The sequence below is a fragment of the Lepidochelys kempii genome, chromosome 1 (genome assembly GCF_965140265.1).
Source record: "Lepidochelys kempii isolate rLepKem1 chromosome 1, rLepKem1.hap2, whole genome shotgun sequence".
NCBI lineage: Eukaryota > Metazoa > Chordata > Testudines > Cheloniidae > Lepidochelys > Lepidochelys kempii.
This window is the reverse complement of record NC_133256.1, coordinates 302,254,160-302,279,154: the sequence shown is the minus strand read 5'-3', so window position 1 is coordinate 302,279,154 and position 24,995 is coordinate 302,254,160. Positions and strand designations below refer to the sequence as shown.

Genomic DNA, 24,995 nt, shown 5'->3' with positions numbered 1-24,995 from the left:
GTTTTTAGAAATTTTGGTGGTGCTCAGAACGTGCCCCCCGCCCCTCAAATCCACCGACCCCACCTGCCTAAGGCTCTGGGAGGGAGTTTGGGTGGGGGGAGGAGGTCTGGTGTGCAGGCCCTGGGCTGGGGCAGGGGATTGGGGTGCAGGACAGGTGAGAGGTTGGGCTCTGGGAGGGAGTTTGGGTGGGGGAGGGAGTCTGGGGTGCGGGCTCTGGGATGGAGTTTGGGTGCTGGGTGCAGGCTCTGGGGGTGCAGGAGGGGGAGGGATGGAGGGTGGGGGAGGGAGTCTGGGGTACAGCTCTGGGACAGAATTTGGGTGCTGGCTCTGGGCTGGGGGTGGGGGTGCAGGCTCTGGGAGGGAGTTTGGGGGCAGGAGAGGGGTGTGGGAAGGGAGTGGGGGTGCAGGCTCTGGGATGGAGTTTGGATGCTGTGTGCAGGCTCCAGGCTAGGACAGGGGGTGGGTGTGCAGGAGCGGGTGAGGGGTGCAGGCTCTGGGAGGGAGTTTGGGGGCAGGAGGGGATATGTGGGAAGTGGGTGGGGATGCAAGCTCTGGGATGGAGTTTGGATGCTGTGTGCAGGCTCCGGGCTGGGAGTGCAGGAGGGGATGAGGAGTGCAGGCTCTGGGACTGAGTTTGGGTGCAGGCTGTGGGTGGGGGTGCAGGCTCTGGGAGGGAGTTTGGGGCCAGAGGGGGGCGGAGGGAGGAAGTGCAGGCTCTGGGAGGGGTTGGGGTCGATGTTATAGTTACCAGTTGAGAGTTTGGATCAATCTAGTGGCCAGCTAGGTTGATCATGGGTAGAGAGGAGCCAGGCTCTGTCAGTCGCGACACGAAGCTTCTGGGGAGGTCTTGGCAGGATGAACCCAAAGTTTCATGGTAAAGCATCCTGTTTATTATATAGTGATTTTCCTTCATTGGGACCAATGAGTTTTGCACTGTCATGCTGTAATCAATTGTCATTTGATGAGTGCTTGTTTTCTTAAATTGTTCTTCTCATCCTTTATCTTGTTCTTTCATCAGTCTCTCAGGGAGTTATCCCATGCTTATTTTGATCACAGCTATCTTGTCCCTATTGATGGGTGCCTGCCACATCTTTTAGAGTCGTCAATCTGCCCTCCTCTGACATCTCAATAGGGGTGAGTTGCAATCTCCTGGTGCCTTTATGTCCATCCTCGATTCCTCCCTAGAACATCTGGTCCGGTGATGGCCTTCACACTTATCTTCTAACACACACATTCCTCATTCACACACAAAACAAAATTGATTTACACAAAGCATTTGAACAGGAAGTGCAAATTGCAATGCAGGAGAAAACAATCATTGCATTCTTTTACTTACTTCAAAATGCTAAACCTACAACAAAGTGGTGACCCTAAAGGTCTGTTACTGTTGCCTTGAAATCAGCTTCAGATACAAGATTCTGGCTAATGCATCTTTACCAGTGGGACATTAGGACACTTTCAGAAAGGGTGGCTGGCAGAATATGGTCAAATCATATCATACATCAGTACATTTAATACATGCTACATTATTATTCTTTATCCTTCATTCTAAATTGTACAAAATACATAAAACATAAACTCCTAGTACTACAATAAGTCTCTGGAAAAGCAATTTTGTATAGATTTGCAATAAGGTATCAAATTTTACATATGACTTCAGTGTCATAGAATCTCCACTAATGGCACAAAATTTTTACCTTTTAACAAAGCTAAAACCATTTTTACTGATGCTGTACATTAAGCAGGTGGGTTCACGAAACTTTCTACTATAATTTCTAGATCTTTTCTTGAGAAGTAAGAACTATTGCAGAACCTATCAATATACAAATATGCCTTACCTTGTTCTTGTCTATATTGAAGGTAATCTGCTGTTGTGTTTCCCAATTCTCCGTTTTTCTTAGAGTCATACGAAAAAGAATATTACAAGTATATAAACACCAGCCAAAGATATTTACCTGGAATACATTTAATAGCATCTTAAAAGGTACAAACACAGAAAACATGAACTTTGCTTCCTAGCAACAGTGCTCATGTAGAAAGAAAAAGTCTATACTGATACTGAAAGAAAGGTAATGTATCCATTTGCACTAGAAAAAGTGTAAAAAAAAAAAAATTGTTTTCGGACCATAGAGGAGAACTTAAAGATATATATTATCACAGGAGCCATACATTTCTGCTTAGAATTCTTCTTTAATCTGAATTGTAACCTACATAAGGCTGAAAAGAAGGGAAGTGACAATGAAACCACAAATGATGGCTAATCCACGGTTTAATTTCAAGTTACATGTTAAAGATTTGCATGACCCCAGGCTGCTGCTTTGGCCTTACCGCTGATAGTTACATGTCCTTGGCCACTCAACAGGATTAGGAAACCCCGGTGTCAACTCCAATGGATGAACTTTTCATCCCTCAACAGGCAATGAGATCCCTTTCTTCCCCAACACTCCCCAATTTCTCCACAACCAGCTTCTGACCCATTTGTGGCTCTTCTGGTTGAAATGCATGACTAATAACTGTTTCTCTTAATAGTTTGCAGCAATCTGAGCATGATTTGGGACACTTCCCTGAAAAAGGGCATGAGTTCATAAAAATTCCCTCTGCCTGTGTCCAAGAGTCACTGTCATGTTTTGTTCCTTCTAACGGAGTTGTTGCTCTAGAACTCATATATGCTGTAGTGCTGACTGCCTTCTTGCCTCTACCTTTTCCCTGTTGTACACTTCATCTCTCTCTTTCCCCTGCACACCTTCTAGTCTTGTTTACGTGCCTAGCAACTTTTCCTCTTAGCCAGTCACAATTTTTTACTCAGTTCTTTTGCACTCTCCAGTGGGATTTAGTAGCTGAATTTGATTTCACTGAACTTTATCCCCCTGTCATTAATTAAAGAGATAATGGTGGTTTTGTTCTCCTTATTTACTTAAATGGCAATGTGAATTTTTCTTATATTCTTTACATCCAGTATAGACCATCGAAAACATCTTCCTGTTTTATTTTGTTGTTGTTGTTTTGTCTGCATCCTGATGACTGTATACAGCAAAAGTGGCTTTAAAGGCTCAGAATTCTTTCTGACAATTGAATAAAGCCTCATTCTGTGTCTGGATGTGATTTCCAAAGAAAGGTGTCCTCCCTTAATTTCTAGCAAATTACATACAGTCTGCTATAAAGAAAAGTGTCTCTTCTCTGCTACCTTCTCTGAGTTTAAGACTGTCTCAGCAGGAGCTGCTGAAGGATGAAACTTTTCTCATGATGATGATAAAGCAGCGAAGTGTGTAGACTGAAACTGAAATAATGATTGCTGTAATACTCTAAGCATTTACAAGCTTCTCAAAAGAAAATATTTTGGTCAAATCAGACCTAGAACAACAAAACACTAAAAAACATAAAAAAATGAATAGGCGGCTAATAATTGGGGCAGAGTTAGTATAAATGGGAGCATGTTTTCAACAGTTGTTCACAAATGCATCAGATATAGGGTGACCAGAGTCCCGTTTTTAAAGGGACGGTCCCGTATTGAAGCCCTCCTGCAGGTGCCCTGACTTTTTCTAAAAAGCAGGCAAATTGTCCTGTATTTTCTGTCTCTCACCCCCCTCCCACATCAGTACTAGCGAGTCCTACTGCTGGCCAGATACCTGATCGCCACCCACCCGCCCACCAGTGGTGAGTGGGAGGACCCAGTTGCCAACAATGGGGATGGATGTGCAAGGCTGGTGGCAGGGCGAACACTCAGCATGTAGGGCTAGCCGCTCCCCCTGCTGCTTCATCAGTGCAGCCCCTACTGTGTGCCGGCTCTCAGCCAGCAGGGCCCCAGCCCCCATCCCATTTCCAGACGGTGCGGGCTGTGCGCTGCAGTGGTTGGTGAATGTGGGTGGTGCCAGGCAGTGGCCGGTAACGTGTCACCTCTGCTGCCCACCTATTGGCCCTCTATGTGCTCCCCCTCTTGCTGTCCTCTCCCTGCTTTGCCCCTTGGCCCCCCATGCCCACTGCTACTCCATGCCCCTTTGCCCCCCCCCCCCCACTTCAGCAGGGCGCGTCCCATTTCCAGCACTGGGTGGAGAACCAGGCCCTGGTTGGAGCACCCAGCTCACCAACAACCTGGCCGGCAGGCTCCTTCCTTCCCCCACTGCCTCTGGCTGGGCCGGTGCCCCGGGAAAGCCCAAGACCCTCTGACCCAGGATGCTGGCCAGGAGGAGCCAAGCCCTGGGAAGTCTCTCCGCCTCTCAGCTAAGCTCTGGAGTGGCGGGAGGGGGTGGAGGCAATTTCCAGCCTGTTAATGCCCCGAACCTGCAGGCTCCACAGCAGCCCCAGGGGAGGCTTAGCACCCTCTTCACCCATCCCCCGCCCTGCCCTGGGTTCTGCCCCAGGGAGCGTGGGGCTGCTTTGTCCCCTAGGCACTCTCCCTTGCTGAGCCACCTCTCTGGCTGGGTACACTGAAGCCCCTGAAGTCAGGTTCTCTGGGCCCTGGTGCACAAAGCATCCTTAGGGCTTAACCCCTTTCTGCCCACGCTGTAGCCGGAGGTGGCTGGGTTATGTCAGTGGCCAGCAGCAGCCTGGAGGTGTTAGCTGCCTTTTGACACTGTGTGGGCACTGTGTGGGCAGCTGCTTCCAGCCACATGGTGGAGGGCTAGGGGGTGGGGAGGGAGGGAGAGAAGAGATGAGCTCTGCAAAGACACAGGCCAGGTCATCCCTCCCTCCCAGCCCCCCTTCCTTCCCTGTGGCTGGAAGTAGCTCCTGTCCCTTCCCTCCCACACAGTGCCAAAAGGCTGCTGCTGGTCTGAACCCTGGCAGAAATCTGGGGAGCGGGGAATGTGACCACTCGTTGCCTTGGGAAGACATGGCACTGGATACCAGGAGAGGTGGGTATACCAGTCAGGCATGGAGGGCTGAGAGCAGCTGGCAGGGAGGGTGGGGTTGGTTGGTCACCCCCACCCCATGTGAGAGAGGGGTATAGGAGTGTGTGTGTGTCATCTCTCCCTGTGTGTGTGTGAGGGGTAGTGGTGTTTGTGTCACCCTCCCCGTGTGAACCCTAAAGCCTTAAAGATAAGAAGGTAAATAAAAAGAATCCAATTACGCAGTATTTCTTTTTAACAATGGCTCAGTCAACTTGATGTTAATTTGAATGTTTGTACTGATAATTCTGATAGATTGCCATTGAACTCGCTTGAATATGAGTAATTTTACCAGGTGTCCCATATTCAGCATAGGGAAATATGGTCACCCTAATCAGACATCATACTAAAAAAACAAAAAAATATGGTCCCATTTTGAAACTACAAAATATTCTATTCCACTTAATAAATCCTGAACACATTAAAAGTATCAGTGTTATCCACAAACCTATATTTACATAATTAAATTAGATATTCTGCCTTTTCGATAATTGTCACCTCATCTCTGTTGTTTTCACCTCAAGACTCTAATTGTTTCTTTTGTTGGAGCTAACCTACCAGTGTCCTTGGCAGTACAGTTTATGGCTCATGCATTTACAGCAATTGTTTGGGCAATTTGCCATGTAGTATAACAATTGAAAAGCATTTTGCCAGCACAGGCCCAAGTCATCACATCACAATCCGTTTTTATAATAGATAGTATTTAGTCTTGAAACACAGAAGTGATGCATGCTTCTTATGGTAGATAAAAAGCACTAAAGATGCCCTTTGGAAAAAGGAAGAAAAATGCTAAAGCCCTGAACTGCATGGGAAAAATATACCAATGTCAGAATGGAGCTAATTAATTTGATGTTACAAAAAGAGAGAAAAGGGCTTTGCATTCATTAATGTCAGCTCCCAATGGGAGCATACAGTTCATACAAGCAGTGTTCAGTTTTATTTTTGGCAAAATTTAGAGGTAAGCAAATCAGAAATATACATTGATTCCTGCAGTAACAATGATTTTCCTATTTACCTTTATACTGAATGTCCACCTTTCCCCTTACTGGGTGCAAAGTTTGAAAAGAATACATAGCCTGAGGAAGGGGATTTTATGTGTAGAACTGCAGAATAGGCTCTACAACCCCATCCTGCAGTAGCCTCCTTGCCTCTGCTGTGTGTCCAATACCACATGGAATGGTCAAATGCACTGTTCCATATTTCCATGTTTGTGATCCATGAAGTTCATTGGCCCACTAGCCACACCCGTATCCCTCCATGAGCCTGAAGACTAGAATGCTATGCTGGTTTACTTCTTGCCTTCCTGGTTCCCATTTTTGTTCAGGAGTATACATACCATCTGAGACTGTGGTTTTTCCTTAAGTAGTATAATATAAAGATTTTCTTCACTTCTTTTACTTTACCTAGTAATTAGAGGTAGGTTTTTTAATTAATATTAAACCTTTACTAAAACAAATTAACAGCTACTCTATAGAGTCTTTCAATGGACTCTCCTAATGCTTGTGTCAAAGCATATGTCTACACTGCAATAAAAACCTGCAGCTGGCCTCTAGCCAATGACTTGGGCTTGTGGCGCTCAGGCTGCAGGGCTATAGAATTGCATTGTAGATATCTGGGCTCAGACTGGAGCCTGGCCCCTGAGTTCCATAAAATAAATCTCAATTTAGAAAGGTATAAGATACAACATTTATGAATATCACACCTATCATTGTGATTGGTGGGTGCAGGGCATACAAGCATACAGAAACAACTTCTGCCAACTATTTGTATACATTAAAACCACTACAAACTTCTGCCAACAATTTGTGTAAATTAAAACCACTATAACCTCTACCAACACTACCCATTGCAGAGATTAGTAGCCTCTGGCTGTAGGCCCAAATCTAAGAAGTCAGAGCAAACAAATTCAACTTGCATTGCTTTCGAAAATTTTCAGGAGTTGGGCCATGGTGAACTGTGCACTGGAGAAAATTTATCCTGGGAGTTACTAGTGGCATATTTATAAAGAATACCCTGCCAGCTGTCCTGAGGGTCAACGCTAGACCCTAGGAGTAGAACATCCTAGAAGAATAAAATTTCCATTAGAGGACTGTAAAGGGAGGGCCTCTGAAATATCCAGTTCCTAAGACATTCAGAATATTATAGATATTAACTAGTACCTTGAACTGTACCTGGAAGCAGATATGTGACAGTGCAAAAAACAAAGCACAAGCATTATATGTTCATATTGACCTGCACAATTTATGAGGCAGGTAACCACATGTTGCACTAGCTGAATCTTCTGGGTGGTCTTTGAAGGTAACTCTAATAGATTGTATTAAAGGAGTTACATTAGAACACACAAAAAGCATAACTATACATTCAGATATATACATAATCGTAGGCACCAACTTCTTCTGGTGCCGGTGGGTGCTCAACCCACCTCTGCGCCCAGCCCCGCCCCGACTCCATCCCTGCCCTGCCCCCTCCTGCCCCATTCCAACCCATTCCCCCAAATCCCTGCCCCAACTCCGCCCCCTCTCTGCCCCTATTTGATTCCTTCCCCCAATTCCCGCCCCAGCCACGCCTCTTCCCTGCCTCCTCCCCTGAGCGTGCCACATTCCCGCTCCTCCTCCCTCCCTCCCAGAGCTTGCTACTGCTGTTTGGCGGCGGCAAGCGCTGGGAGCAGGGGAGGAGCAGAAACGCGGTGTGCTGTGAGGAGGTGGAGGCGGAGGAGGTGGTGAGGTGGGGGAGTGGAGCGGGGAGTTTGGCTGAGAGTGGGTGCAAAGCACCCACTAATGTTTCCCCGTGGGTGCTCCAGCCCCGGAGCACCCACAGAGTCAGCGCCTATGTATATAACTATATTGGGAAATGGCAGCAGTGATCAGAAATCAAGTACTGGATTATTCTGTGATCCAGAAATCAAGATGAAAAACAAAGAATAGAGAATTTTGCACTGTAATCTCCCTGCAGGTATTGCAACTCATGTAAATTTTCAGATATTGTCAGGTGTCATCTCCCTTCAGGAACATTAACATTTTGCATAGTCATATTTTGTTATTGTTAATCTTATTGTAAATTAAGTGAGTGTGTACCCCTGAAAATCCTTTCAACACAACTTTAGAAGTGCCAATGAAGAGTTTCATCACTGGGATGAATCATATGCTCATAACCATCTTTTGTGTATGCAGTGGTGTGCCTTAAGATCCTGATATACTTCATTAGAGATGTACTTCATTCATTTTAAGAAGGAAAAAAGGCTGAACTCACAAAGGCAGAATTTGCTGAAACCCATACCCCTTGAGATGTTTAGCTGTTTGTCATAGTGGCTGTAATACTGCCAAAGAATTCAGGGGGTTTCCCATTTGGGTAGTGCTAAGTGCTCTCACTGAAAATTCAAAACCCAAGGATAATCAGGATGAAACTCTTTGAAAATCCCAGATTTGCATTCCAAATGTGTATCTGCATTGGAAACTAAGTTGTGTTTTGCTGTTTAAGAGCTAGATTGTCCCTTCCTCTTCTACCAGCAGAGGGGACCAAGCTGTAGTCTGTGGGAGAGTGCTGATTCTGCAGCATCATTCATATTTTTCCTATGACCCCAGGACAGCTCATCTGCCAGAACTCCATGGAATTTGGGGGTAGGCAAGGGGCAGGAGAAGAGGAGTAGAGGGCAGCTGCTCTCTGTTGCGTTATACCCTATAATCAAATAGGATTTAATGCTATTTAGAGTAGCAGCCATGGAAGGAGTTAGTCAGCCATTGGCAGTGTGTCTCTTCAAATAGCCAAGCTGTTAAAGTGAAATGGGAGAAGGGGTGGGAGGAGGATGTCAGCTGAGCATTATGGAGGGACCTCCATGTGGATATGTGAAGAGGAGAGGACTCACCACTAGAGCGACTCCTCATGGCTAGGAGTGGCACAGTGGTGCTCTCCCCATCTGGTGCACCCTGCGAATAGTCACTCTGGTCCTCCAGTGGTCTGCCTTTGCCCACTACTCGGCTCTCCAGGCAGGAAATTATTTAAGTCCACCCCTTTTTGGATAACAAAAAGTCCCACAAACCAAAGCCCAAGACCTTGTATCAGGTCTTCAGTCCCAACTCTGGGCACTGTGGCCCTCCCATCCTTTTCTCAGAGCTCTCTATCATCCGTGTACCCTTCTCTGGCCTTGCACACCATACCAGTAGCAGATAGGGGAACCTGGGCCCTCCCTCTATACTGGGTTACAGTCCAGAGACCATATAACTAGCAGCCACGGACTGCCCCATCCAACTCCTCACTGCTGCCTCCCTAGGATTCTTCCTACTCAGTCTTTCTCAGAACATTTTGCCCCACAGCCTCTCTAGGCTCACCCTTCTCTCAGGGCTGGGACTCTCCGGGCCCTCCCCTTGAATTCCTTATCAAAACAAAATGTACAAACTCAAGCCATTTTCCTTGGGCTTGGCCTTTCATGCTTGTTAAATTCCTCTTGTTGTTCTTCCACTGAACACTTCCCAGAGCTCTCTCCCTGGAAGTCTGGACCATGCCCTTGTTCCAGGGTGTACCCCTGGAGCCTGCTTTGCACCCAATGGCTGTTTCACCTCTCTTCTGGACTCCTCTCAGGCTTCCGTACTCAGGAGAAAATCCCAGGGTTTAGTGTCCCCTCTGGGCTTCCTCCTTGTCCCTCTTGATGTCTGTCTGTCATCCCAGAAAGTAACTGCAGACTTTCTCCCTGCATCCCGCTTTCTTCTTTTTCCTGGGTTTTGTGGCAAAGCAGACTCCATTTCTGAGTCTGTGACTGCCATTCACTGGACTTTGTAGATAGATGTTAAGTCATAACCTGTCACCATTTGCAGTATTCTTAAAGAATTGCATTTTTAATTGTGCCCCATTTTTCTTATATTCTGGGTAGGTGTTGTAAAGAAAATTCTGTTACTCTCAGGCATCTGAGTTTTCCATATAAGTATCTCCTTTCACTGGTACAGTCTTTACAAATCCGTAAGAGATGATCTGTCATTTCCTGGACCTTTCATGTTTCACATAGTCCATCCTTATGTTTGTTTATTAGAAATAGATTACTATTTAATCTACAATGATCTGTTAAAATTCCGAATAGAGACAGTTTGCTCTTTCTCTCAGGGCCTTGGATTATATCAATTATTTCAACTATTGGGCATACTACATGAAATTTCCCCCCTTTGTTTCATGTGCCCACAGTTCTTGCCATTCCTTCCTTAGCTCATTTTTGATTAAGTGTTTAAATTTCAGTTTGCTTAAGGGGATCTCTAGGTCAACTTTCAGAGTAGCAGCCGTGTTAGTCTGTATTCACAAAAAGAAAAGGAGGACTATTGGTTAGTCTCTAAGGTGTTACTAGTAGTCCTTTTCTTCTAGATCAAGTTCATGCTTACTAGCATTTTTAGCCTCTTTGTCTGCCAAAATGTTGCCAGCTATCCCTACATGTGCAGGGACCCATGCTATTGCTATGCTCATATCCAGTTGTGGAAATCCGGTTGTTAGTAGTAATATTTCATTCATAGAATCATAGAATACAAGGGTTGGAAGGGACCTCAGGAGGCCATCTAGTCCAACCCCCTGCTCAACGCAGGACCAATCCCCCTTTTTTGCCCCAGATCCCTAAATGGCCCCCTCAAGGATTAAATCACAACCCTGGGTTTAGCAGGCCAATGCTCAAACCACTGAGCTATCCCCCCCCCCCATTAAGTATATCATTTCTGCTGTCAGACTTGCCATTGTATAGTACCTGCAACATTGATAAGGAATCAGACAGGATGGCCATGGCAGCTGGCTGCACATGTAAAAGCCAAGTTAGTGCTAGCAATGTCCCTGTTAGCTCAGCTGTAAAGACAGAGATAAAGATAGTTAGTCTTATGGGTTTGTTGACCCCAAATGTGGGCACACAGAAAGCTGTTCTCACTCTACCCATTCCTTCCTCTTTGGAGCTGTCAGAATACATTTGGCAATAGTGTCCCCACTTCTCACAGGTATATTGATTTATCATTCTTTTGCTTTTGTTTATTATATAATTCAATGTCTGTCTTGTTTTCCAGTGATAGAGTATTTTCCCATAACTATAGATTTTGGCTTCTTTTAAGCCTTTCTTTTCACTGAGATCCTTTATCCACTTCTTTACCTTACTTACATGAGGAATTTTGAGTTTCTGTCCTACTTGGTTTCCACTTAATATGCAACAATCAGCATATATTAGTTTAGTTTTATCATCTTCAGTGTTACCTAGTGGTCTGGCCCAAAAGGTTAAGTCTAGGCACTTCATTCTAAGAGTGATAAGCATTTCTCTGGTGGCTAACTGCATCACACACAGAATCATAATAATGAAGGCACCACATGCTATCTGCAATGCCTGTGCTTGGATACAGTCTAGTTTTCTCAGATTTGTTTTCTATGCTGACCTAAAGGCCTGCCAGCCATACTAAGTAATAGATCTGATTAGTCCTCCAAACAGTATTATCACCATTTTCTTATCTGCTCCCCTGGAGCTTCCATATTTGCTTATAAATAAGTTGATTCTTCCTTTTCACTTATCTATAATATTTTCAATATGGCCCCTCCAGATCAGCTTGTTATCAAATATCACACCTACGAGTTTGTTTCTTTTTCACTATATTTATCTGCTGTATTTATAATTTTACTTTTTTTTAATCTTCCATATCGTGAACATCATTCCCTTAGTTTTGTCAATGCGGAACTTGCAGACCCACTTGTTTTCTCATTGTGTACTCCTCTGAAGTGCCTTATTGATTCTTTCTGCTTTTGGTCCATATAGCAGAATCATCAGCAAATAATGTGATGCCTGTTCCTGCGCTCATTGTCTTTGAAAGGTCATTTATGATGCTGTTATAAAGGGTTAGGCTAATGACACTCTCCTGTGAAGTTCCAGATCTCTTCTGCTCTCAACTTCCTCTGTTTGTAGTTCTCTCCCTGCCCCTCCCCAGCTGGGCTTCATCCTCAGTTAAGTCTGGCTCTTGGTCCAGGTGGCCGCCTGGCTAATTGGTGTCTCAGGCCCGCATCAACCCTTTCGGAGCTTGTGTAGGATACGCTCCCCAACACAGGATGCATCTGCATTCACATGACTGAGACAACCAACCCACATAGATCCCCAAGATCTGTGGAGTTGGGATGCTAAGGATACACTGCTTTTTAAAACCTGTGGCAGTAAGTCTTAGAGCCCAGGGCTACTGACTCAGGCTTGTGGGGCTCAGGCTATGGCTATGAAAACAGCTGTGTAGATGTTCAGGCTGGAGCTCAGGCTTTAAGCCCTGGGGAGGAGGGTAGGTTTCAGAGCCCAAGCCTAAATAGCTACTCAGCTGCTTTTAGCACCATAGTGAAATCCCATGGAGCTCTGACACTCACTGCTGCATGTTCTAAAATGCAGTGTAGATATACCCCAAGACACCTACCCATCCATGTGGCCCCAAAGACTTCCCATCTGAATGGAAACTCCATATGGGTATTCTCCTGGCCTTTTATGGCTCCATATCTAAACACATGTGTTGATTAAAAGGAATACCAAATAGTCACTGAACCTACAAGAAGTGATGCTCTTTTAGATTTGGTATTGGTGAGTAATAAGGAACTCATAGAAGAACTGGTTGTAGGGGACAATCTTGGTTCAACTAAATGGAAGGATAAACAAAAATAGATCTGCAACTAGGGTCCTTGATTTCAAAAGGGCAAACTTTATAAAATTAAGGCAATTAATTAGGGAAGTGGTCTGGACCGAAGAACTCAAGGATCTGAATGTGGAGGAGGCTTGAAATTACTTTAAGTCAAAGTTGCAGAAACTATCTGAAGCCTGTATCCCAAGCAAGGGGAAAAATCATAGGGAAGGGTTGCAGACCAAGCTGAATGTGCAAGCATCTCAAACAGGTTGTTAAGAGAAAGCAGAAAGCCTACAAGGAATGGGAGATTGGATGGATCAGAAAGGAAAGTTATCTCTTGGAGGTCAGAAACTGTAGGGGAAAATAGAGAACTGCCAAAAGGCATGCAGAGTCAGACCTTGCAAAGGAAATTAAAAACAACAGTAAAAGGTTCTATAACCATGTAAATAAGAAGAAAACCAGAAAAGAACAAGTGGGACCACTAAGCACTGAAGATGGAGTGGAGATTAAAGCTAATCTAAGCGTGGACCAATACCTAAACAAATATTTTGCCTCAGTTTTTAATAAGGGTAATGAGGACCTTAGGGGTAGTGGCAGCCTGGCTAATGGCAATGAGGATATGGAAGTAAAAATTACCACATCCGAGGTGGAGGTCAAACTTAATCAAACAGTTTAATGAGACTAAATTAGGGACCTGTATAATCTCCATCAAAGAATATTAAATAAACTGGCACATGAAAGTACAAGCCCAAATTACAAAGATTTTTAATGAATCTGTAAACTGGCGGGTTTTACCCTATGACTGGAGAATTGCTAATATAGTACCTATTTTTAAGACAGGGAAAAAATGTTATATAGGAAACTATAGGCCTGTTAGTTTGACCTCAAGTGCATGCAATGTCTTAGAAAAAATTTTGAAAGAGAAAGTAATTAAGGACATTGAGTAAACAGTAATTGGGATAAAACACAATGTGGTTTTAAAAAGGATAGATTGTGCTAGACCAACCTAATCTCCTTTGAGAAGATAACTGATTTTTTTAGATAAAGGAAATGTAGTAGATCAAATCTAACTGGATTTCAGTAAGGGATTTAATACAGTTCCACATAGTTAACTTGGAGAAGATGGGGATTAATATGAGAATTGAAAGGTAGATAAGGAACTGGTTAAAGGGGAGACTACAATGGGTCATATTGAAAGTCTGGAGGGAGGTTAGTAGTGGATCAGTCTTGAGTCTAATCTTATTTAATATTTTTATTACTGATCTTGGCAAAAAAGTGGGAGTGCGCTAATAAAATTTGCAGATGACACAAAGTTGGGAGGTATTACCAATACAGAGGAGGACTGGAATATTACACAAGAAGATCTGGACAACCTTGAAAACCGGAGTAATAGGAATGGAATTAAATTTAATAGTGCAAAGTGCAAGGTCATGCATTTAGGGACTAACAACAAGAATTTTTGCTATAAACTGGGGACTTATCAGTTGGAAGTGACAGAGGAGAAGAAAGATCTGGGTGTATTGGTTGATCACAGGATGGTTATGAGCTGCCAGTGTGATGCGGCCATGAAAAAGGCTAATGCATTCTGAGGATGCATCAGGCAAGATATTTCCAGCTGAGATAGGGAGGTGTTAGTACCGTTATACAAGGCACTAGTGAGACCTCATCTGGAATACCATTGTGCAGTTCTGGTCTCCCATGTTTAAGAAAGATGAATTCAAACTGGAGCATGTGCAGTGGGCTACGAGGATGATCAGAGGAATGGAAAACCTCCCTTATGAGAGGAGACTCAAAGAGATTCACTTATTTAGCCTAAGCAAATGAAGGCTGAAGGGAGATATGAGTATTTTCTATAAATACATCGGAGGAATAAATACCAGGGAGGGAGAGGAGTTATTTAAGTTAAGCACAAATATTGACACAAGAACAAATGGATATAAACTGACCATCAACATGTTTAGCTTTCCAAGGGGAATAGTGGGCACAAAAAACCTAACTGGCTTAAAGACTGAGCTTTTTAAGTTTATGGAGGGGATGGTATGATGAAACTACCTACAATGGCATTTAGCCAATCTGCATCTGCTGGTAGCAAATATCCTCAATGGCCAGTAATGGGACACTAGATGAGGAGGCTCTGAGTTACTACAGTTAATTCTTCCCCAGGAGTCTGGCTGTTGTGTCTTGCCGGAATGCTCAGGGTCCAACTTACTGCCATATTTGGGATCAGGATGGAATCCCCCCCCCAGGTCAGATTACCAGAGACCCTACATTTTTTTCCGCCTTCCTCTGCATCATGGGACACAGGTCATTTTCAGGTTTAAACTAGTGTAGATGGTGGGTGTTCTGTAACTTGAAGTCTTTAAATCGTGATTTGAGGACTTCAGGAACTCAGTCAGAGGTTATGGGTCTATTACAGGAGTGGGTGGGTGAGGGTCTGTGGCGTAAAATGTGCAGGAGTCAGACTAGATGATCACGATGGTCCCTTCTGTCCTTAGAGTCTTTGAGTCTATTTTGAAAGTGAACAGAGGCTTTGTGGTTGCCAAAACATGGGGAGATGCATGTAGAGTCCTGTGAATCTCCTGCAATACCAATGAGATCATTAATACATAAAACAGGAGCTGCATTAATTATTTATTATTTTATTTATATTTTATATAACCCCAATAATGAGCTAGGCACTTTCCAGGTGAGTATGAAGTATTGGCTGATAGCCTGATGGGCTTAAAGTCTAGATAAACAATGTAGAAACAGTGGAAGGGGAAATGGATGCAATGAAATGCAGTGACACTGAATGGTGACGTTTAATATCTCTTGATGGTAATAGACATTTTCTCCCATCTAATTACCATTTCTCCCTGGAGATTACTAATGTTTGTAGGCTTTTTAAAAGAAGTATAGTTTAAGGATGAACTTGAAAGAAGGCTGGAGGCATGGCAGACTAAGTAATAATGTATATGCTTTAGGTATTAACTGAAGTCCTTTTATGTATCACAGGAGAAAAACAGAACCCCAAATCAAGTTGTCACATGTAAAAGAAGGAGGACTAGAGTTTGGATTTTAAACAGTTTAGTTTTCCAATGTACTTATTTATCATTTAAATTTGTATATATTCAGTGAGTAACTGGAGAGTTTAAAGTATTTTTTGAATATATCCTATATGTGAAGTTGGTAGTGATCCTAGAGTTAATGTTGCCTGAAGTTGGTAGTGATCCTAGAGTTAATGTTGCCTAAAACGTTCCATTTTAAGCTCCTGTTTTCAGCTGCTTATAACTTGGCCAATCTTTAACCATTTTGTCTGAAGATTTCCATGTTTGCTCTCTGCCTTAGGTTGAATTTTTAAAATAAATTTCCGCAAAAGCAATCCATCCATTTCTCAGAAGAAAGTTAGGAAAAATAGGTAGTTTTGTCCTTTTAAACATGTAAACAAAGTGTTTGTCATGTTCCCTCTGGTCCCTTATAGCCACAAAGAGTATAACAGCCTGTTACTGCTATGGGTTGTTCTTTTCACTCGAGTGGAGAGGTCTGTGTTGTGAATATAAAGAGGTTGGTTTCAAACCCAGTTGACGACCCATGTCATAATACTCACACAATGGAATTTTTGTTTTGTTCAGATTGTTTTCAAACCTAGAAAATTACATACAAAACTACTTCAAAACATTGCTTCAACATTAAGGTTGCAAGTCAAGCACTCAAAAGTTAGGAAATGCCGGAATTCAGGTTGTCCCAGCTGTCTGACTTAGGAAAATTGACGTTTTAAAAACGTATCATTTGTATGATTGGTTCTTGTGGATAAGGCATAGGAGAAGAAGACAGAATATCTTGGTTGTTTTCTCAGGCTTGTCACAGATATCAGTACATTGGCTGAAAAATGAATTTTTTGTAGCACCAAAACTACTTGCAGATTTAGGTCAAATTCAGCATACAGTTTTGGCCCCAAAAAAGGAAACATATTTTGAAAAAGTTGAAATGTTTCTGCCATTTCAAAATGAAACATTTCTATTTCTTGACTCAAAGTGTTTTATTTTAACCATTTGATGTCTTCAGGTTGGCAACTCCTGACGAAATACATCCTAGAATAATTAAGGAACTAACTGAAAAGATCTCTAAATGATTAGCAATTATCTTTGAGAACTTGTGGAGGATGGAAAAGATCCTGGAGGACTGGAAAAGGGCAAATATAGTACTTATCTATAAAATGGGGAATCAGGACAACCCGGGGAATTATAGACCAGTCATCTTGAACTTTCAGTAACTGGAAAGACAGTGGAGCAAATAATCAAACACTCAATTTGTAAGCACCCTAAAGAAAAAAAGGTGATAAATAACAGTCAACATAGATTTGTCAAGAACAAATCATGTCAAACCAACCTAATATTCTTCTTTGACAGTGTAACAAGCCTTGTGAATGGGGGGAACTTGTAGATGTGATATATCTTGACTTGCCTCACATGACCTCATAAACTAGGGATCGGCAACCTTTGGCACACAGCCGGTCAGAGAAAGCCGCTGGTGGGCCGGGACAGTTTGTTTACCTGCAGGTCCACAGGTTTAGCCGATCACAGCTCCCCCTGTCTGCTGTTTGCTGTTCCAGGCCAATGGGGGCTGCAGGAAGTGGCGGCCAGCACATCCCTCGGCCAACGCTGCTATCCGCAGCCCCCATTGGCCTGGAATGGCATACCACGGTCAGTGGGAACTGCGGTTGGCTGAACCTGCGGACCTGCAGGTAAACAAACCATCCCGGCCTGCCAGCGGATTTCCCTGATGGGCTGCGTGCCAAAGGTTGCTGATCCCTGTCATAAACCAAATGGAAAATATAAGCTAGATGAACCTACTGTAAGGTGGGTGAACAACTGGTTGGAAAACATTACTCAGAGAGTAGCTATCAGTGGTTCACAGTCAAGGGAAGTGCATACTGAGTGGGATCCTGCAGCGATCAGTCCTGAGTCTGGTTCAGTTTAATATCTTGATAAATTATTTAGAAAATGGCATAGAGAGTATACTTATAAAGCTTGCATATGATATCAAGCTGCGGGGGAAGAGGGCGGTTGTAAGTGCTTTGGAGGATAGTATTAAAAAAATTAAAAATTATCTGAACAAGCTGAAGAAATGGTTTGAAGTAAATAGGATGAAATTCAATAAGGACAAATGCAAAGTACTACACTTAGGAAGGAATAATCAGTTGCACACATACAAAATGGGAAAAGACTGCCTGGGAAGGAGTACTGCAGAAAAGGATCTGGAATTATAGTGGATCACAGATGAAATATGAGTCAACAATGTAATGCTGTTGCAAAAAAAGGGAACATCATTCCAGGATGTATTAGCAGAAGTGTTGTAAGAAAAGACATGAGAAGTAATTCTTCCATTCTACTCAGCACTGATTAGGTCTCAACTAGAGTATTGTGTTCCATTCTTGGTGCCACACTTCAGGAAAGACGTGGACAAATTGGAGAAAGTCCAGAAGAGAGCAATAAAAATTATTAAAGGTCTAGAAAACACGATCTCTGAGGAAAGACAGAAAAAATGGATTTGTTTAGTTTGTAGAAGAGAAGAATGAGGAGAGACATGATAACAGTCTTCAAGTACATAAAAGGTTGTTATAAAGAGGAGGGTGATAAATTGTTCTTAACCACTGAGGACAGGAAGTAATGGGCTTAACCACTGAGAACAAGAAGCAATGGGTTTAAACTGCAGAATGGGAGATTTAGGTTAGACATTAGGAAAAACTTTCTAACAGTAAAGGAAGTTAAGCACTGGAACAGATTACCTAGGGAGATTGTGGAATATCCATCACTGGAGGTTTTTAAACACAGATAACTCTCATGGATGGTCTAGATGCTACTTAGTCCTCCCTCAGTGCAGGGGACTAGACGAGATCACCTATCAAGGTCTCTTCCAATCCTACATTTCTGTGATGCTAATTCCTATGTTCCCAGAGGAGTAAAGGCAGGATTTTGTGAAAAGGTGATGACAGTAGATGTCCAAATTCTTTTAACATCCTCCTTCTGAATTAAGGAATTTTTGGTGACAGAAGTAATGTTATATCAGTTCAACTGAATGAAGTTTGAGTAAAATGGAACAGAAAAAAAGTTAATTGAAAAATATTAGAAAGCTATTTCCAGTACCACAACTGGTCTTGCAATTCACAAAACTTATTCACTGAGACCAACATAAAAATGTTCTGTCTCATGGAAATGGAATCCACAACTGATATTATAATTTACATTTGTCCTTTCTATTTTTTTTTTTGAGATTACATCCTTGCAAGGGCTTGATCCTAAGTGCCATCAACTCCCATTGAAGTGGGCACTCAGCATTTATCTTCAGGTGTTTTCATTGTATCTCTCTCTGAATCAACAATAGAAGGTGATTTCAGTAAATTTCATTCACTAGAATGTCTCCATCAGTTCCTTCTCTCACCAAGGGTTAATGTCACATCATTACAAAAAAATTTCTTTTATAAAATTGTGATCAGCAAGGTTATATTTCTGCCAAATTTCAAATCACATAAAAGATTGTGCATCATTAACCAGCTGTCTTTAGGTTTAGGTCTAAAAGGATTTGGAACAATAATTGTTGCAGAATAACACATTAAGTTTCTTTTGCATTTAACAGCAAAGAAGAAATATTGGCAATATCTGATGAAGACATATGGAATAATTCAAGGACTTCAGGTACAACAGCTAGTTTAATTAGTTCTTCCTTACTGCACATGTTAATTAAAATAGATAATGTAACAAACAGTCCAAATGGATGTTAAAGTATATTTTTGTTAACTCTTCAGTGGCAAACATCCCCGAAATTGTTTATTCACATGAGAAGGACAAAGACATTGAATCGCATCATGAAAATGTAAAAGATATAAATGTTGAATGCAATGAAGATAATAAGGAAGATAATGAAAAAGAATTAGAGTTTCTGGTAAGTGTTATACAATTATATCCACAGTGTTAGATGATATGAATCCATTTACACATCAAAGGTGGTGAAAAAGCCCCTTTTAACAGAACTGACGGATGTACTAATTTACAAATGTAAAACCATAGTCTGTATTTTCATTGTATCTCCCTCTGAATCAACAATAGAAGGTGATTTCAGTAAATTTCATTAAGTTCTTGTGGTCTTAAATTAATGGCTTTTCTCTGTTACTTCCTTATCAGAGGATCTAAGTGATCGTTTCAAAGAATTAGAACAGTGACCTTTCAAAGATCTCTCTTCCTAGCCTCTGTGATGAGTATATACTTAACATAAACACTTAACGTTTGGTAAAATTCCTGTATTTATGGTACTGTGAGCCTTACAGATGTTTCAGAGATTAACTATGTAATACACTACATGAACAAAATTCCAATGTCTATAGTTTTAACAGGAAAAATTATATAACTACTACAGTAGACTTTTCTAGACCTGTATTTAGCATTAAATTTGTTATCATAAATTTCACATTCAGTGAACATTCAATCTATTTGGGGATTTTTATGGTTTGGCTTGCATTTTGCACCATGAAGGAAGAAATGGCAGTAATGAGACACATACAGCCATCTATTATTCTCGGTGTCTGTTCTGAGCTTATGTCTTTTGGGTACATAGATTCATAATCATCGATTAAAATGGCTACTGTCTGTGAAAATGTGAATGCTGAATCAGACCAGAGAGGAAGAGGAGTGCCACTCAGTCTTTTTGATAGGGAGGAGAATTATTTCCTCACACTTAAGTATGAAATTTTCTTAGCTCTAACTTTAAGAAAGTTCAAAGTTGTCACCTATTGTGGGAGCTCCTACTGCCTGAAAAATCAACATCTCCATTTTTTTTTTAAACAAAACATATATTTTTTAAAAAGGCCCTAAAAATCACATCTTTTTTCTTGATTTACCCTGTTACAATGAGCAGGTTCAAATATAACAGTTTGTTTATAAATTACAGAGATTGTCCATACAGTAAATGAAGAGGGAAGCTGTAATTTAGATGTTAATTTGTACTATGCATTCTTTAATGAATTAAACAATGAAGATCTATAATAGATGGAAATACAATCAAATCTTTGAAACCCACAGGCATTGGCTCACAAGACAGCTGTGCAGTTGACAAGTAACATGAGCCTTATGTGAGAAGAAGGGGAAATCGTAAGATTTGCATATAATTATTGAGATCATGCAAATGTCAGTTATGAGAAGCAAAAAATCCACAGGCATCTCACTGTTAAATCCTGACAGTTGGCATCACCGAAGAGCTCAAATACATTTGAGCACCAGTTGGGAGAGGGTCATTAAAACAGAATTTGCAGAGACATTAGCTCCCTCACTTTTCTTTGAGTGACGTTTTACTATTAATAGTTTGCAGCGGCTTTGCAGAAAACATATTAATAAGAGAAATTGTAATGGGGATATCTACAGCAAGTGTAAATGTAACAAGGTGTGCCTGAGAAGCTATCCTCTAATTGATCAGCATGGAGCTATCAGTGTGAGTATCCTAAAGTGAAGAGAGAGTGCAATGACAAGCAGGCACAGCTGAATAATACAATATGATATTTGGGAGCTAGGGAAGGAGAATGATTAGTTTCTGGCCTTTTTCTTCACTAATCTCATTCCCAATGTCTGCCTTACCAGATTGTCTAAAAACATTCTGGTTTGACGTCTGCAAAATGGTTCCTAAGAGAAATGAAGCAAAGATCATTCTAACGGTACTTGTCAGTGTGCAACATGTCTTTGTTTTACTGGACAATACTGAATGTTACCAGGCTTTGATGTACTGTATCAATGCTCTCACTAAAAACAAAACAAAACAAACCAACCCAAACAAACAAACAAACAAAAACCCAACAAAAAACTCACAACCCTAGAACTGAATGTGCCGAGCTAACTGAAATGTTAGCCTCCCATTTAGAGAATATTCTCTTTAGTTTTCATTTGTATAAAATGCACTTGCAGCTTACTGAATTCATGAATAAAGAAACAGCATTCTGAATACTATTGATGTCTTTCTTTCAGACGCACTATAAATCTCATTACATATGTTAAAAAATACATACAATGAAAATTTTGCAAATTGTTCGGAACATGTTTCCATAAAAGCTTTGAAACAGAAAACAAAACTTTCCATAATGAAAGCTTGCCTCATTCATTTTGAATATTTTTATAGAGCTCGTTCTGATCATTCTTTTCTATTCTATTTTTTCAGCTAAGTCGGCAGTTCACAAGAACTAGAGGTACTTCTTCCAGAGATGAAAGGAATTTATGCACAACAGAGCCAGTTAATTTTCCAAATGAAGCCCAAGGACTGGAGAATAAGCTAACACTTATGGAAACAGGCACTGACTTGCTCAGGGAGCCTGTGCCTATCAGTTCCCCTTCAGAAAATACTTTACAAGAGCTAGGAAAAGAATTACATGATAACAAAAAGTATTCCATAAAATATGATTATAGTCAGCCATTAGCAAAGGAACTTACTGCAGGCTCTGTAAACAATACTGAGCAGCCTTTGGAATGCATTGGTACCAGTGAAATGCTTTTATCACAGGATTATTTGCCTGGAACAATGCAAAATGTGACTATCCATATTAAAGATACTGTCTTAAGCAGACAAGGAATGAACCATGTAGATATTTCAAAAGGTGAAACAGATAGTGCCTCAGGAAGCGAAATGATGGAGAGGTTATTCATCAGCGGGGAAGATGCTGATATCTACAAAGAGGCCTGTGAAATGAGACCAGAAACAATTTCTTCAGAGCATGATGAATCAATGCAATTAAATACATGCGTAACCAAAGCACTGGATGACAATGCTAATCCAGCTCCAGAACGACACATTCTGCAAACATCTCACCTAATGCTAACCTCGGTATTGCCAGACAGTGACAAACATGAAGAGAAAGGCGAGATGATTTTAAGCAAAGATCAGGTACATTTAAGAGGAGATACATGTGCTGATGCTTTTGCACATTCTGATATCTCAATAGATTCCTCGAAAAGCCCGTATACAGAAAAAGAAGTTGTGGCAGAAGTATCAAAGAAAGACTATAACTCTGATATAGGAAAAGAGGAAGAGGAAATCAAGTTAGATGAGTTAGGACTAATTAAAGAGCAGGAGAGTGTTGACACCATAGCTCCGAAACTTTTCAGTTTTCATGGAAAATATATTTCTGAAACAAAAACCAAAACATTGCCATCAGCTTCAGTTAATAAACATGAAGTCAAGCCTTCACAAGCAGAAGACCGGATGATTTCCCATGTAGCTGATGAAAGAAGAGCTGAAGACAGTCATGAATTCAAAGAGTTTACTTGGCTAAAAGATAGGGGAAGCTCTGACAACAGAAGTCAAGGAAAAGAAATCACAAGCTCTGTTGAAGGCAAACCAGGGAAAGAGGAATACAGTGAGTTAAGTGATGACTTGAGGAAAACAGACAGTAGATACCCTGATGCTACTCAGAGTAAAATGACTACTTTCCCCGCTGGTTACCCAGACTTTGCAGTGACAACTGGCAAAGCAAGAGCTACAAGTACTGCGTCATTGAACCCAGAGGATACGCTTGATACTAAGGAGAATGATCATAAGCTTTTTGAGGATCGAATGTACAGCCAAGATAATTTCCCAACAAACAAAAATATTTTGGAGACAGATCCTTGTCAACTTCAAATTGAGAAATCAGACAGCGTGGTTACAGATGATCAAAGTAGGGCAAGGTGTGAAAATCAAAAGTGGAGTGTTTTAGGAAGTCAACCAGTAGAAAGAGAGAGTGAGAAAAATAGAACAGAAGAGATTAAAGAGCAAACAGATGGTGAAGTCACGTTGGGAATGAGGGATAAGACAAGGTATTTGAATGTTACTCCCACAGAAGAATTGTTTACCTGCCAAGAAACAGTGAGGTGTGAAAAGTCTTCTGTAGCTGAACATGGTAATATAGAGGAAGCAGAAGCAGGTACAGCTTATATAATTAAAACAACATCAGAAAGTGCTTCAGAAAAAATGTCTGCTAGTGAAAAAGCAGTAATTGCTAAGCTACCTCAAGAGACTGCAGTAAGTGACAGGCCCACAGAGGAAAAGGAAACAGCGTTTGATACACATGAAGGGAGAAATGATGGTTCACATTATACTCTTTGTCAACGCAATACAGTGGGTGTATTATATGACACCGAATTTGAAAAGGAATCAGTTTTAGATATTTATAATGCACATGTACGTGAAACACTGCAAGGAGAAATGATGTCTGTATGCAATACCAAGGAAAAAGTTTCCAAAGCAGAACATGACACTCGAAATAATCCACCTGTAGAGGAAACATTACGGGCTTCTGCTGTAGAAGGAAAAGCAGGTTTGGAGCAGGATTTATATTCAGAAGAATCACCGAAAGCTCCCCCGAATCCTGAGCAGTGTCTGTACAGTGATGAAGCTGAAGAACTTCATAAGGAAGAAAGCATTTTTGGAACACTTTCCCATTCAGGTGCCAAAGCTGAAACAAAACCACCACCCTCTGATACAAATATTGTGCCCAGTTGTCATTATGAAAGCTCTCCAGCGACAACTTCTGAAGAGTCTATTGAGGTGGTTACTGCGGATGTAGAAAATATGGAGCATCCATATACAGCCCCTGCATTCAAATCCATTGCCAATATTTCTGCTGAGTCAGGATGTTCTTTCAGCCTACCAAGTGAAATGACATGTATTAATAAAAACATCTCTGCTGAGGTTGAACACAAAGAAGTTCTTGAGACTTCAGACATGTTGACTTCAAGTGATGGAAAAGAAAGGAATACAGGCCAGTGTTTCCATCAAACAGAGTTCAGACAAGAGGAGTCATTAGGGCCAATGATTTTAATTAGTGAGCCTACTGAAGAAATAGAAGAGACAAGCTCTGAATCTGAAGGTTTAATAACTGAGGGAAAAATATTAAACTGGCCTGATGACTCAGAGCACGAAAACCAGCACATTTCTGATTCTTCAGATATTTCTGACCAGAAAAGCGAAGCACATAATTTACCTAGTGAGTCTCTAGTTTTAAAGCATATCAGTTACAGAATCTTTTATTTCCTCTTGTTTGTTGTATTTGTTGTAACAATCTACCACTATGATTTAATGGTTTGCTTTGCACTCTATCTATTTTCCTTGTATTGGCTATACTGGGAGGGAGGAAGAAGCAAGGAGTCTGTCAAAAAGGAATAACATTAAGTTTAATTGTCTACATACTGTACTTAAGGTTTGAGGTTGATTACTTCCCCCCACCCTAAAGCATTTTAATTGTTAAAAGGAAATATTCATTTTTAGAACCAGAGCGAGTTTTCTCTTGAAGCATCTTTCAAAAAGGAATACATATGAAGTTTGCTTCTTCATATAAGTAATTATTCTATATAGGACCATTATGTTTGGATCATTAAATACCTATATGAATATGAGATCTGAAGCACGTCAAGTTAAAATTAAGTACAGATGTTGCTCCTTAGCAGGCTGGGAGGTTGCAATGCTTCATATCTCTGCAGTACTTAAAAACACCATTTCTTGCATTAATTTCTCTTGCAGTAAAGCTTCATGG

The 24,995-nt window shown here is 41.4% G+C and overlaps 1 protein-coding gene across 1 annotated transcript in view; it reads left to right on the top strand.

Annotated features, from left to right (window-relative positions):
* The window catches only part of PPP1R3A (protein phosphatase 1 regulatory subunit 3A), a 37,359-nt gene extending 12,731 nt beyond the window's left edge, over positions 1–24,628 (top strand). Inside the window, exons 2-5 of the mRNA XM_073340920.1 lie at positions 19,088–19,146; positions 19,257–19,393; positions 21,650–22,559; positions 22,641–24,628. Of these exons, the coding sequence (XP_073197021.1) occupies positions 19,088–19,146; positions 19,257–19,393; positions 21,650–22,559; positions 22,641–24,628 (3,094 nt within the window). The remainder of the gene's footprint in view (positions 1–19,087; positions 19,147–19,256; positions 19,394–21,649; positions 22,560–22,640) is intronic.
* Positions 24,629–24,995: the final 367 nt, after the last annotated feature.